The following is a 15,768-nucleotide window of genomic DNA, read 5'->3' on the forward strand; positions in this document are numbered from 1 at the left end:
CTACCTCAGTGAGTAGACTACTAGCAGTAGTTGAGCATTCCTACTCATTGGATCCACAATAGGTACTTCCTAGCCTAGTAGTACGCCTATAGTTCTAGGCTACATGCCGGATTTCTGTCTTCCTGAATACCGAGCCATAGCCTAGCTGTTCACTGAGCCGCTGTCTGCATTGCGCCGTCCCGCCCTTGCCTACTGACCCCCATATATCACCCGACTTCGCCGACAGCACCGACAGGAGCCTTTATTATAGGCCTGCGAGGGAAAGTTCACGTCGTGGTCATGGAGATGCGGTTTTACAGGTTTCCTCCTGGCCCTCATCCATCTTGGTTCCACACAAACATGCAGCAAAAACTGGGGAATGTGGTTGTTTATGCTTTTAGCCAGGTGGCTGGGTTGTGGTAGAGACTACAGCACACTGCTGGCCCGCTCTGGGGAGAGAAAGCATTTGACTAATAACCTGAAACGATCCAGGCCTATTCCAACGATTTTGGGGGATTTTAAGTGTATTTTATCTTGTTCATTACATGTTATATTAATAATAATAATAATAATAATAGTAATAATAATTATGCCTACCTAAAAATAACCCATTCAAAGTAAGTCATAGGCCCAGTTCCCGACAGGCCTTTCGTTTGGTGGTTTACAATTAATCTGTGAAACTACTTTTTTTCTCATTTCATTTTGGCACCAATATTAATATTGCACAATTGGTATGCTTTTATAAACGCATTTATTTTGATTCAGTTAAGTGCAGATGAGGTTTGTGCATGCCTTTGTTCCCTGTGTTGTTAACCAGAAGGTAAACGATAACAGCCAGAGAACTGTTGCCCCTATCTTGCCTCCATAGTATCTGGTGTCAGCCCTTTATTGAAAAGTAAGATGGATCGCCACCATTTCTTCTCCTCACCGTGCTTCTTGTAACCCTAGGTTCACCCGAGGAGGCCATTGGCGAAGAGGTGTCACGTGACCAAGGGGTGCCAATGTTATTCAACAAGGGTGTCAAGACCCTGTCAGTTTCTGAAATAAATATTGGGAAACGGCGAGATGCAGAAGGCAACCTACTACGACAGCTCCGCAATTTACAGTGGCTACCCGTATCAAAGCGCAAATGGCTTCAGTTATGATGCCAATCAGGTCCAATATCCCCGGGCCTCTCATGTGGAAAGTGAGTACCATCGACCCGCCTGCTCCTTGCAGTCCCCAGACGGCTTGGTCGCCCTGCAGAAGCCGGGGGAGATGGCGGAGAACTGCGATAGGGGTACGGCCATCCAGGCAGCGCAGCCACCCGTCCTCACCGAAAGCAATCAACCGCAGATGTCGGTGGCTGTCCCACCACCCCCTCCCCAGTCACAGTCCCCCGGTTCTCACAACCAGAACACGAGCAACGGCTCCTGTCAACCCAACTCAAAGAGCTCGGTGCACGGCTCGCCGAACACCACCCGGAAGCACATCTTCCCCTGGATGAAAGAGTCCCGTCAGAACCAGAAGCCTAAAACCAGTAGCTCCAGCTCAGGTATATGACCTAGACGCCACTTCTGAGGAAACACGTGATAAAATACAACCCATTGTTCATGCGTAAACATGTGGTTCTGTGACCCATTACTGATACATGATACAGTTAGCCTACATACATGCCCCCCCAAGTCACCAATTATGTATATATTTTTATCAGATGAACCAACCAAGGTACAATATGTTTGATTATTTCCCTACTTTGCATACATTCATATTCTCAAACTTTTCCCTCACAATTGAACAAACAATAGTTAACCATTATGATGTGTGGCTTATTATCTATTATGCAAGCCTACTCAGAGCCATGTATTTAGAGAGTTGGGCCAATGCGGATTCTGCATCATGACACTTCAACATTCTCTGGCAGCCATGTTAGCTCGCCATTAACATAACATGGAGAATATTTAAACAATGCTATGTAACTGTATGTCAAGAATTAGAACTATATTCAAAATTCAAAAGTTGGCCTAACTCTCTAAATGTATTGCTCGGGCCTACTCCATCGTGATATTCCTTATTTTCTAGTATGATCTAGGCCTAAGGTTCGGGGCAAGGAGACCCACAGCTCCGCTAAAACCATTGACAACAAGCATAGTCAGACCTAAACATTTCCAATTATTCCATGCAAAAAATTCATCAGAGTTATACATCAAGTAACTGCATGCTTTTCATGATCAGTAAACAACAAGCCTCATGATGTCTCTCAGTATTGGCCACCACTAATTTGATATTTGAGTGATATAAAATAAAAGTGAACTATACCTGACAAGTATGAGTGGTTTAGGTTAATTTACCATATTTTGTGCGCTCTGCCTATCAAGCAGCAGAAGTGCGCATTTTGCCGTGGTACTGTCAGCTTATAATGTTAATTTAGCAAGCTACGGGTAGAAACTTTGTACAGTTGGCTAAACATATAGTGAGTGGTAAGTAGACCTAATGTATGCTACTTTTTTCTCCAAACAATGTAGGCCTACCTAGCGAAGTTATCTAACATGATCCCCTTTTCAACATTGTTTTTAAGAGTGTTTAATTACAATTGCTGCTGACAGACATGATATAGGCTACATTGATTGATGGACCACGTCAAATTGGCTAGCTAGCTAATAATAGATTATGGCAATATGGCAAACTAGTTAACAAGCTAAATGTGCGCAATAATATGAAATGTGTAGTTATGACTATGCTCAATAGTTGATGACATTAAAACCAAATAGTTATAAAGTGTATTTAACAATCCTTTGGGAACTGCACGTAGTTGTCAATGGTTTTAGCGGAGCTGGCACCTACTTGCCCGCCAGAAGCCAAATCGAACGTATTGTGACGTTCTATTGAAAATGACCTATTACGTATAATACCCCTATTACGCATACACTCTTGTGATGTCAATATGGTTATTCTAATGCATTCCTTATGATGTAGACTTATTAGGTATACATTTTACATATTTAGCAGACGCTCTTATCCAGAGCGATTTACAGGAGCAATTAGGGGTAAGTGCCTTGCTTAAGGGAAAATCGACAGATTTTTCACCTAGTCGGCTCGGGGATTAGAACCAGCGACCTTTCAGTTACTGGCACAACGCTCTTACCCAATAAGCTACCCGCCGCCCCAGATACACTCCTGTGATGTCAATATGGTTCTTCTATTATTATGCATTCCTTATGATCTATTATGATGTATGCCTGTTCATGAAGAATACTCCATTGTGGTGCATTCCTCTTAGTTTTAGGCCTAGCTCCACCATTTGTTGTCCATATGCTCTATCGTTGACTTGCTGCTAGAATAAACATAATATATTGGCCCTGATCACACAACATTCCATGCAGGACAACAAACAAACATACAAAAACAGTTGTTCCAATTTGTTCTCTTTGTTATGATTAGAGGAAAAGCTAGGAGACTTGGGGGAGGAAGTTGTTTACCAACGATGTAACCCAAAGTTGAAAGATGCTTAAATTCCCATGGCCTTACCAAATCGTGTTGTCTCCATAGGCTAGTAGGTCTATTTGTGTCCACCTTTTGGGAATATATTTGGTCAGAAGTGAATAAGTAGGGTTTCCAGGCATCTAGAAGGTCTGCTGAATCCCATTTATCATGAGTCTGTCAAGATGTCTGCCAAATGGATGCCAAGGGGACTATTTCAAACCTTAGCCTAAATCTTGGGATTTAAAATCTTCTATTAGGCTTACCCCACTGGGTAAAAACTGGTTGAATCAACGTTTTCCACGTAATTTCAACAAAAACATTCTATGTGATGACATTGAATCAACTTGGAAAACTGATTGGATTTGCAAAAAGTCATAAATGTAAGGGAATTTTGTATTTTTTTCACCCAACTTTTAACCTAAATCCAATGACATGGTGAAATTGTTTTGGGTTTTACGTTTAATTCACAGTTGATTTTCCACCAAATGTAAATCAAAACTAGTCTTTGAAATGAGTCAGTGGGACTGCTTTTTGACATATTTTACGCACATGTTGGCTAATTTGTACACACACACATGCCAATAATTCCAATCACAGATCCCTCAAAAGTACCTAACCAATGAAACAAGATCATTTATTATTATTATTATTTGGATTATAGCCCGATTATAGCATTTTTCGGAAAGCAGCAGTATTAGTAGCCTAGTTTCTGAAACAGAGATGGTGAAAATATTCATCTCCCCATTTCTAAAAAGAGCTAACTCATAACATGATGCCATGCTGCATTCCTCACGCCCAGCTTCTGGCTGTACAGTAGCTAGTAGCAATATTTATTAGGTGTTGGCAGCCTGCCACAAACGGTAACTAGACCAACACCTTGCTGTGCAGCGGCAGAGCCCCAGCCATTCAGCATGGTGAGACTCATAGGAGATGGCAAGGCGAGCTTTAGCTCATGCGCAGTGAGGAATACAGATATTTGCTATTGCACATGCATGTACTATGAGGGTAAAAAAGCTCCAGTGGGAAATAGGAGGTAGTATAACACACACACACATACACACACACACACACACACACAATTATAACCACTTTGATTTGGCTTTCACGTAAAGCATAGCTAACAGTTGAGAGTTGTCCTACATGTATACAGTCATAGTTAATGATATGTCTGATATAATTGCATTAGTAACATCCACAGTCTAGTTGTGGACATCTCTGATTTGTCTGCATTTGTAGAACTCTTATTGATATGTGTATTTGAGTCGGGTTCATGTGGAGAGACGTGTGTTATCAGCTATATGTATCTTGTCACTCGGTGTCTTGTTCTTGTGCTTGCTGCTGGGGTTGGTTACTGATTGACTGTCTTCCTTTTCCTCTTCCGCCAGTTGAGAGTTGCCCTGGAGACAAGAGCCCCCCGGGCGGGTCTGCCGCGTCGAAGAGAGCCCGGACGGCTTATACCAGCGCACAACTGGTGGAACTGGAGAAGGAGTTCCACTTCAACCGTTACCTTTGTAGACCCCGCAGGGTCGAGATGGCCAACCTGCTCAACCTCACAGAGAGGCAGATTAAGATCTGGTTCCAGAACCGCAGGATGAAGTACAAAAAGGACCAGAAAGGGTGCGGCATGATGCCCTCTCCCGGGGGACAGTCCCCTCGGAGCCCCCTCGGTCCATCTCCTGGTGTTGGGGGTGGAGGATACCTAAACTCTATGCATTCTCTGGTTAACAGTGTCCCCTATGAGTCCCAGTCGCCAACGTCTTACAATAAGCCCCCTCATAATGCATACGGTATGCCCACGTCATATCCCCCTCCCTTGAACAGCTCCCTAAACAACTGCCCGCCCTCTCAGAAGAGGTATCCCGGGACTGGCGGCTCGGCTACGCCCGAGTATGACGCGCATCCTCTCCAAAGCAATGGCGGCTATGGGACGCACTTGCAGCAGGGAAGCCCTGTATATGTAGGCGGAGGTTACATCGATTCGATGCCCAACAACAGGGCCTCCGTTTTTGGCCTGACCCATCTCTCGCACCCGCCGTCCACAAACATGGACTACAATGGAGCAATCACTATGGGCAATAGTCACCATCACAGAGTATGTGATCCAAATCAGACGTACACAGACCTTAATACGCCGCACTACTCTCAGGGAAGAATTCAGGAAGCGCCCAAACTGACGCATCTGTAGCCGGGTTGCACCCTGGATCACTCCGCCCCATTGTCTTACCTCTCGAACCACCATCGCTTTGTTTCTTCTCTTCTTCAGTAGCTTTTCCCACCTTCTCTTTGTTCTAGGTTATATTTGTTATTTTTTATATAGTTTAATGTGTGAAGTAGCATAGGAAAGTAATCACTCTTGCTTGAAATGTTCTCTCTATTTGCTATAGTGTTATTGTTCCACACAGACCTATTATCTGAGACGACAAGCGCGGGGGCACATACGCATAGACCTATTTAATCTTTAACTTGTTTCTAAAAACAAATCAAACAGGGTATATAAACAAATCTTATGGTATTATTTTAATGTGAATGTGTTAGTTTTTTGGTATTTATCAGCAGTTGAAGATTTGTTTTGTGTTATTGTTTTGCATTTTGTTGCACTTGTGGAAGGATCCTTAAAAAAAGGGAGGTCTGGAAGCTCCAGCCTACGACCTAACCAGCTTGTGTTCTGTTGGACTTTCAAAATGTTATTTATTTATATGACGACGTTATATGGAGTTCTTTAGTATTATTTGAACTGTGCTCTTTGTATTTGGAGGCTATTGGAACCAGACCTAGGTTCTGGTTCTACCGCTTACCTGACATCAGACAGACGACAGCGAGACAGACCCTCAGCAGCACACTGATATGTTGGTGTAATTTTTTTATTCTTCGAGGAGGTATTTTATTTCTCTACGAATGCAAATCAAGCAATCATATGCTTGGAAGGACGGACATATATTAGATGTTTCTTTATTGAACAAATATTCTAGATATCACCAAGTTTCTGTTTCAATGTCATACATTCCATGCTGCTCCAGTTCGAATAAAGAAATAAATGAATTGAAATATAAATTGTATCTTTCAACCTGAATTTCGAGGGTATTTAAACATATAACTTAATGGCACAAACTACAATAATTAAGCAATAATAATAGGCCTAATAATAATAATAATAAACATCTTATTATCCCATAAATTATTTGTGAGGAGGTATTTGTGAGGAGGAAAAAACTGGTAGGACTTTAGAGGGCATGCTATTTCATCAAAAAAATGTAATCCCCATTATCTCAGAATCAATAATACCTATAGTAATTTATAACATAATTGTTTATTTGATAGTGACAATAAATCCCGAAAACATTGTACAAAGTCCTCTCGTTTTGTCTCCTTTAGCGCGTGGGCACATCAGAAGATCTCGCGGTGGCCTTGTTCCAGAGCCTCCTCCGCATGGGCGCATCCATAATAATAAAAGTGTCACGAGGAGCTTCTGCAGTATCTGTTAGGATAAAATAGGTTAAATGAGAAATCGTTAAGGGAAAAAAGTTTGCTGATAGGCCTATATTCAATCAATCAATTTTAGGCCCCATATTTCACATTTATTATGGCGCTATAGGATGCATAACATGCACTGTTAAGCTCATAATTATAGTTATTTACACATGTAAATGAGACTAAATGAATGGATATGTAATACAGGACATATTAAATATTTGAGTCATAGGTTATCTGATGCAGCTAAAGGCGTATATGGGCCCGGATTCGCTGCACACAATAACAATTACAAGCGTTTAAAAGCAACAAAAAGTCATCGACATATTTTCAGCTGTTATTATTGTGCAATGGTGTAAAATAAGTATGAAAATTATAACTTGTGTATGTCTCTCTTAAGACACATTTTTGGGAATGTGTACTACAGTTTCCTTTGTTGTGGCAGGCCCAAATTCAATTCACACAAAGAACCGTCTTACATAGCATAAAACGTATATCCTCTTTAATTACTTTGACTACATTCAAGTTTTTATTTTCAAATATAATTCAGTGAGCATATTGATGAAATATAGGTCAGTATAAGCCAATAATGGAGAACACAAATCAACATTCAATGCCATGCATTGTGCATTCAGAATTTCACAACCAGTAATTGAAGAAACAATTATTAGTGGAGTAAATTGATAGTTATCCCCTTCTAAATGCATTTCAGGATTATTTAAATGTTTTATAAAATCTGTAGTCGAATTTGTTTCCTTTACAATGTCGACAAAATGACGTATTACAGGGCAGGCACTCTATTACTGATCCTGACATATGGTTAGCAGGGGAACCTAGAACAATTGAACCACGGTCTGTCAGCAGACTGAGCAACTCTGGATCCAAAACACACACACACACACACACACACATTGATTTGACCCATATGTAGGAGATTTTAACGCAGCATAAATAAGGGATTGGGTTGAAATAAGAAATTGTCGTTCATTGTATTTCCATCCGTGGGAAAGGTGTCCTAAGTCATTCACCCAGAATCCCCCTGTAAAAAAATGTGTAGGTCTGAGTAGGGTTTACAGAAAGCAGCCACCCACTCATTGCCTCGCACACAAAGCCTATGCGTAATTACAAAAAGCCATCCGTCTACTCCTCAGGCCCGTCCTTTACCACAGACTTTCCTCACCTCCAACAAACCCAACTGTTTGCTCCAACGAAAAATAATGACGTTTGGTAAATACGCCACAAAAAAAATCCAGAAAGAAAATGCAATGGCGATGTTGGTTTAGCCTACTCACCATTTACGCGCATTTGCCCTTCTGCAAAATGTTCCTTCTATTTTAAATGTCTTACAACATCCCTTAAGCGACAGAAAATATGTGACAGCGAACAGAAACGTGTTATAATCTAAATGGCCAGCGTTGCTCGCCGCTTCCTGGCTGCATTTGATCCGGGGGAGAGTTAGAAGCCTTAAATGTGTTCTGAGGGCACCGAGCTGTCAGACCTTTTGGCGAGTAAGATTGATCGCGCGCAGGCTTCCAGGATTCTTTGTTTGCTATATAAGCAATAAACTGAGTGAGGCCTACCACTTCTTTTCCTCCTCTCTCCCACTCACTCTTCCAGTTTTATTTTCTCTGAAGAATACAACTTATCTACTTACTGGCTGTTTTGACGAAAAACATCCATAGTGGGGCTTTTACAGATTGTACATAACCAAACTCTGTGGGAGCTGCTCAGTCGATACAGATTTCCTTCTACAGAATCTCCCTGCAATGTATTCGTTAAAATGACCTATTCCAATGGCAGGGGTTTATTTTACACTGTGCAATAGCACCAAGTAGAAATGTGTGAGAAATAAGGTTTAAATGTAAAGAGGATCCTTTCCTCCATTCTTGCCCTTGTCCACCCACCACCCATCTCACCCAGGCTAAGACGCCCGATGTGACCCCGCTTATCCGTGGAAACCCCAAGGGAAGCAGCTTGAAGGCCAGTCTGGAATTTTTCTCCCTAAACGTAGTACATTGTTAGCATATAGGTCAACCTTGCTTTAGTGTAACTGGGAGTGCTGTGCAGAGTGGTATAATTGCAGAGACAGAGAAAGAGTATAATGACTTCCAGAAAATTGCAGACTCAAATTAAACAGAACATGATTGGTATGCATGCACACTAAATTTGATATTTTAAAGCCTTCTTTTTTTTTGCATTAGGTGCATATCATTTTAGCAACATCGATTGTGTGTGTGTGTGTGTGTGTGTGTGTGTGTTTGTCTGAGGGTTGTCTGAGGTTGTGTGTGTGTGTGTGTGTGTGTGTGTGTGTGCTTACATGTTCCATGTGCATTTGGGATTTGGGCGTTAAACACAATATTGAACTACTTAATGTGTAATAAATGTATTGCATACAAGTGGATGACACTAAAACGGTGTAGTAGGCATGATTAACCCATGCCTCCATAATAGGTATGATGTTCTGTTCCCAGTTGCATATATCAATGAGTAGCCTTACCGATAGCCCATCTATGCTTGTATTGAAAAGAAAGTCTATGAACACAGTCTATATTGTAAACTCTACCGTTTTGGAACACACTGGATTGTTGGTGTTTGTTTCTGTCAGGAGCTCTCAATATCAGTTTTTGGGGTGTTTTGTCCCAGAGAGAACTCTACATGAATGGCTAACTTTGGTAATGACTGCATGCATAGTGTGTACCTACTGGCGTAATTTGGGTGGCGCGGGGGCGTTCTCTCTTGACACACTCAAACAATATGAGAAAAGAGGAGTGCATGAGCCCGGGCACTACAGTTACTTCACTGTCACAGCGCTCAGGCAGCCATTCTAAAAACACATGTATAGCTTAGTGGAGTTGACTAGGAGGCTAGGGGACGATCAACTGGGGCGGGCGGAAAAAAGGTGTAAATAAAAACAGCCGTCCCAATAGAGACAAGGCGTTCTTCACCAGAGTTTTTGGATCAATCACGCAGACAGTGGCTTCTTTTGATTAAACCCCAAATTGTCATTGGGCAGAAGTAATCATGTGACTTGGTTCCGATTTCAACCTTGTCTCCATGAATTCAATAGTTTAATAGCTGTTCGGTCACCACATGGCCGTAATCAGTGAATTCGAAAAAATGCCACCACCTCCTTCTCATTGAGCCGCGACATTTATAAAAATACGTGCCGCAAACTTTCCTCGGCTCTCAGCGAGCGGAGATGAATTACGAATTCGAGCGAGAGAGCGGTTTTATCAATAGTCAGCCTTCGCTTGCTGAGTGCCTGACATCTTTCCCCCCTGTCGGTGATTCATTTCAAAGTTCATCAATCAAGAGCTCGACGCTTTCACACTCGACACTGATTCCTCCTCCTTTTGAGCAGACCATTCCCAGCCTCAACCCAGGCACCCACCCGAGGCACAGCCGGCCCAGACACAGCCCCGATGGATGCATCCCGCTGCCCACCGCCTCCCTACCCCCGGAATACCCCTGGATGCGGGAGAAGAAAGCCTCCAAGAAGAATCACCTGCCGACTTCCACCGCGACTGCCATAACGAGTGGACCTGTATGCTTCTCCCCGAAAGGTGGGTGGTTTTTATGGGGTAATTTAGAGGGAAGACATTTTTATGCAGAATGCACTTTCTAAGCACTTGAAGGAGTGGCAATAGGCTAGTCCTTACCAAGTTGCAGAGCCTAATCGAAATTAATCTGCTGTGCACAATTGCGCATTGGGTTATCCATATTGTTACTCTACTCGGAAAAGTTTTGGCAAAGTTAAGTAATGTACAATTATTTATTTGATTTCCACGGTGCCCTTCCTCGCAAAGCAGTGCCAAAGTTTGATGTGTGACACTAATGAAGAGTGATAGAGTAGTGTTGCCGTGCATTCATTAGTATAGTAGCCCAGTCTGGACCACACTACTGCTTTCTCTCTCTTTCTCTGCTGTATTTTTGGGGAAATTATGTACATATGTTGCGCTATAGGACTTAGTCCAATAGTGTGCATTAATTAATCAATAGCCATATTACAAGTAGGCTATTTTTTGGGGAGAATGTCTAGGGTGCTACTATGAGCAGCCATTTTGCTGCAGTATAGCCACTGTGTTAAATAGGTTACTCTCTGGTGGTTTGTGCTTATACAGGAGTAATATTGCATTATCAAGTGGTTCATATTGTAATGCTTCTTTATCTTGTGATTGATGTGCTTATGTGCTGCTGTTTCAGGCTCGCCTGAGATTCTAGAAAGTGGAGGAGGAGGAGAGGGCTCCCGGCGGTTGAGGACTGCGTACACCAACACACAGCTCCTGGAGCTGGAGAAGGAGTTTCACTTCAACAAGTATCTGTGCCGACCGAGGAGGGTGGAGATAGCCGCCCTGCTGGACCTCACCGAGCGGCAGGTCAAAGTATGGTTCCAGAACCGGCGGATGAAGCACAAGAGGCAGACCCAGTGCAAGGAGAACCACAATGGCGAGGGGAAAGAGCCGAGTGCCGAGGACAGGACCCAGAGCGACGAGGAGGATGAGGGCTCGCTTTTTGAGCAGAGCCTCAATACAGTGACCGGGGCCCTTATGGAGAGAGGGGCCTGCTCCTTTCAGCAGAACTCACTGAGTACTTCCCAGCAGCTCCAGAATGTTGGCCCGCACAATGGCGAGGCCCAGAGTTATACAGTTTTACCACTGAGCAGCAATGACAAAAATCTGAAGCATTTCCCCAACCCGTCACCCACTGTTCCAGGCTGCGTGTCAACAATAGGGCCCGGCTCTGCATCTGGCCAGGACAATGGCGGTAGTCCCGCAGCCATGGACGTCTCAATACACGACTTCCAAGTATTCTCCTCGGATTCTTGCCTTCACCTCTCCGATGCCGCCTCGCCTAGTTTGTCAGAATCCCTGGACAGCCCCGTGGACAATCTGGACATATCTACGGACAGCTTCTACTTTTTCTCGGAGTCATTAACTACAATCGATTTACAGCATCTGAGCTATTAAAATCAATCAAAAATAGAACAAGACTTTCAAACCGGAACATTTAAAGAAAGAAAAAAACTCCGGTATTAACTATTAAGTTAATTTTGGTGGTTGTTTGATATGATCGGCACATTTCCTTTTTATTGATTAATTGATTAATTGATTAGGCCTAGTCGATTAATTCAAGGTAAGAGTCTGGACAAATATACCATTGTGGCCTGCAATTACAATAACAAATTGATTTCTTAAGATGCAATATTATGGGTATGTGCACAATAGTATGAATTCTGGTCATTTTATTTTTGTATAGCTTACAGTACCATGGATATTTTTGTTAGAATAAATCTGACTTGCCATAAGGAACTTGCAAGATTGTGTTTTGTTATTATTATCCAAACCTTTTTATGAAGTATAAAGAGTATTTTTATCAACCCCAAAAAATAGAAATGAGGAATTACCAATCGATACAATGTTTATTAGCTCAACCTGAATACAAATGTACTCTAATTAATTTGCAAGTCAAAATAGTGTGATGAAAGCAGGCCAATATAGCCGTATCTCTGAGTATGAATCCTATATTTATTCTAATAAACGCATGGTTTATATTCTATTGTAGGCTAAGCATAAATGTTGAGTGGGATAAAAAAAAAACGAGCCTTCATCGTGGAGGCCTTGAGCCCTTGAGATTGTATTCTGTTTATGTTAGTTACAAATTAGCACCTTTTTAATTATCTTTCAGTGATATAAATAGCTGTGAAATTTCAGAATGGAGTTAAAATTAATATTAACAATTTGCTTAATAAAAATATCAGCTTACAATTTTGAATCAGAAACTCTTTAGAAAACGTGTCTAGTCCAATTCCAAGCAGACCAGAGGTGAGTATACAGGAAATTCCATAGGCTACTACAATACATCGAATACGTTTCCTCTTTTACTTTCTCTGGTTGTAAAGTTAGTAAAATTGTGAACATGCTATGCTAGCAATAGCATGGCTCCCTATTGCGAGCTCCCTTTGCTGTGTGCATGTGGAGGCAAATGCTCGAGCCATGTTTTCCTTCACGAGCTCATAAATCAAACCCCGTCATGAATGAGAACGTTATCAAAGAGACCAATTGTGATGTATAATGCACAAATAAAAACCCTCTTTACTTTTTCAAATGGGATTCGCGAATCGAGGCTAAAAACGCTGAAGCTTTGTAGGCCTTTGGTAATAATTAATTTTTATAGCTGTTCAAACACAGCGCGCGGGCTCTCCAAGCGTACAGCAGCATGCAGCAGTCTCATCCCCCTCGTGCTATAAGTAGCCTAATTCAAAACAGGCTGTTGCAGGCCTATACATTAGTATTCATTTTAAACGTTTTATATTTTCTACAAATAGCTCTAAAGCTTTTAATGATTGGGGAGCAGTGTATGCCAATAAATATATTTGATTAAACTGAGATTTTCATAACAATAATCTATTAGGGCAAAATGGCTTTGGCTATAAACGTTTTATGTCCATATGCAGAAATATATTTTTCCACAGCCTTGGAGAAATGCATTTTTTACTCATTTCACCTTGGAGTTGTATGAGATTTGGGCAGAAATATTACAATCCTGTTATATAGTTGTCAATATTTCACGCAACATGCTAATGCTTGTGGGCATACTAACCACCAGTTGCTACATAGCATGGATCAATCGTAAAACGTATCATTGCAAAGCAAAGTGCATAACCATATTACATTCAACTGTAGCGTATCGGTGGAGTGACGTTTAGCCAATATTGAATTTCTTAAAAACGGGCAGTGGAGGACTGGACGCGTAGGCTATAGGCTATGCACATATGCCATGCACATATGTCAAGAGCAAAGCTACTTTACTAGGCCATACAACTCTGATCCAACTTGGGCTTTCGTTTCCAAAGGCTGGTAACCAAATAATTCCGAAACAATGCGCCTTTTCTCTCAACCCATTCCACGTTCGCACAAAACGCATTTTTGAGCGTTCATGGCCTGGCGAAGAGTGCTGCGCCCACGCGCTATGTGCACGGTTGAAGAGAGCGAAAGAAAGAGAGAGCGAGAGAGGAAGGAAGAAAAGGTACGAGTAGGCCTAAAGCATAGCGTAGGTATGGTTAGGATACTTTAGTCCTGTCTCATGGTTTGCAACATCGGAGTCTTGCCGTGTCCAAGAGGGCAGTGGCATAGCTCAATTTCGCGGGGCCCGCAAGGTCAGAGCAAGGGGGGTGGGGTGGGAGGGGGGGGTTGCCATGGGGCAGAGAGAACATGTTGCTGTTTTAGAGCTCATGGATTTTTAAAAGAAGGGACAATCTTAACTTTTTCCCACAAATATTTATCTTAATATTAACAAAATCTGAAATATATATTTTGATAGACCAAAGTATCAGCTATCACACACCATGTAAAGGAACAACCACATTTTATTTCATTTTTATAAAATCCAACTAACGTAAATTTTTCAATTAGTGTCCAACAAGTGTTTAAAGGCCTTGATTGTTTAATTCTAACATTAGATTATTCAAATATATGATACAAATGTCCAAACTTATTTTTGTTTTGTTTTAAAGCACTATTTAAAAAAAAGAGAGAAGCATTTTGGCATGTTTTTCTAGATTTAGAACATTAAAACAACATTTATAAAGCAAACAATATCCCATATATTGCAGAACAGTGATTCAAATATATTTTCAGAATATTGACCAAAAAAATCGATCTAAGCCTTCAGTGACGGAGTTGACAAGCCACTGACGGAATTGACAACAGATCTTCAAAGCAGACATATTGTATTCTCTAAAAATAAAAGTTCATACAAACGTTTGTAAAATATGGAAAATTATTCATTTGAAAATCCCTAAGAAAAACATAACCATTCTATCAGATCTGTAAGTACTCTGACGGATTTGATGTTAGACAAAAATCTGTTATGTTTTACAGAGTTGACAAAAATTGCATTTTTGAATCTTCATTCAAGTAGTGTACACAGTAGCAATTTTGTTTTTCCTCAGTTGCTTTATGACTCTAAAACCTAATTAAATGTAACATATTTGAATCAAAATTAATATTCTATCTAATCTATCAGGAAGACATATCAGGAAGATGGAGTTGACAGTTTATGGTTGTGACCATGGTTATTCCAATATTGTTTGTTTTAATCTATCAAAAGTAGAGAACTTTACAGACCATGAGTGGTCATGTTGCACTACATGTAATAAGGACATGAATAAGGGGTCCTTATGGTGTAGCTGACCCTGCTCATTCCTGATTCATTTAGTATTTTAGATACATCTGACAGATGTCCCCTGTAGCTCAGTTGGTAGAGCATGGCGCTTGCAACGCCAGGGTTGTGGGTTCGTTTCCCACGGCGGGCCAGTATGAAAATGTATACAGTCGCTCTGGATATGAGCGTCTGCTAAATGACAAAAATGTAAACATTTTGACCAAATCTCCGGACACATCTTTCAGGAATTACAGTTTTGAGATAAATATTCTTTAAAGTCACAGAGGGCTACTTCAAGAAACTACATGACATCATTTTTCAGTTAATATCCATTATTACCAGTTTTTAGAATTGTAAACACTTTTTTGGAGAGTTTGAAATTGGGATCCTTTGCTCCGGACAAGGGCATTTCCAGGCACAGAGCCGACAGTATTTAGAAAATTCCAAAAACAAATACTTTCCCCTATAAATTTCCCCTAAATGTAAATTTTACAACAAGTTCTCACAGTCTCACATCAGAATTAAACAGTAATCCATGATCCCCCCACCCCTTTTTTTTGCGGGGGCGTGCTACACAAGTGCAAGGGGGCCCGATCTGTATTCATAACTGTAAATGGGTATTGCTCTTGAAGCTACGCTACTAGTGTAGGGGGGAAAAAAAGCCTGTGAGAATTCCTACAGAGGCTGTTATAAGAA

At 41.3% G+C, this 15,768-nt stretch overlaps 2 protein-coding genes across 2 annotated transcripts; both read left to right on the top strand.

The window, feature by feature from the left end:
- Positions 1-927: 927 nt before the first annotated feature.
- On the top strand, positions 928-6,492 carry LOC311111745 (homeobox protein Hox-A3a-like). Its single transcript, XM_084154559.1, has 2 exons — positions 928-1,513; positions 4,827-6,492. Exons 1-2 carry the CDS (start codon positions 1,045-1,047, stop codon positions 5,624-5,626), a joined length of 1,269 nt encoding a protein of 422 aa, XP_084010685.1. The 5' UTR covers positions 928-1,044; the 3' UTR covers positions 5,627-6,492.
- A 3,206-nt stretch (positions 6,493-9,698) lies between these two features.
- LOC311111762 (homeobox protein Hox-A2a-like) lies at positions 9,699-12,223 on the top strand. Its single transcript, XM_084154585.1, has 2 exons — positions 9,699-10,472; positions 11,113-12,223. Exons 1-2 carry the CDS (start codon positions 10,109-10,111, stop codon positions 11,874-11,876), a joined length of 1,128 nt encoding a protein of 375 aa, XP_084010711.1. The 5' UTR covers positions 9,699-10,108; the 3' UTR covers positions 11,877-12,223.
- Positions 12,224-15,768: the final 3,545 nt, after the last annotated feature.

The sequence above is a fragment of the Coregonus lavaretus genome (assembly GCF_964263955.1).
Source record: "Coregonus lavaretus genome assembly, chromosome: 3".
Classification (NCBI taxonomy): domain Eukaryota; kingdom Metazoa; phylum Chordata; class Actinopteri; order Salmoniformes; family Salmonidae; genus Coregonus; species Coregonus lavaretus.

What these genes read in the sequence shown, in the direction of transcription:
- LOC311111762 (XM_084154585.1), top strand. Translation starts at nt 10,109, where the DNA reads ATGAATTACGAATTCGAGCGAGAGAGCGGTTTTATCAATAGTCAGCCT. An exon ending in TGTATGCTTCTCCCCGAAAG is followed by an intron (nt 10,473 to 11,112) that starts GTGGGTGGTTTT and finishes CTGCTGTTTCAG; the next exon opens with GCTCGCCTGAGATTCTAGAA.
- LOC311111745 (XM_084154559.1), top strand. Translation starts at nt 1,045, where the DNA reads ATGCAGAAGGCAACCTACTACGACAGCTCCGCAATTTACAGTGGCTAC. An exon ending in AACCAGTAGCTCCAGCTCAG is followed by an intron (nt 1,514 to 4,826) that starts GTATATGACCTA and finishes CTCTTCCGCCAG; the next exon opens with TTGAGAGTTGCCCTGGAGAC.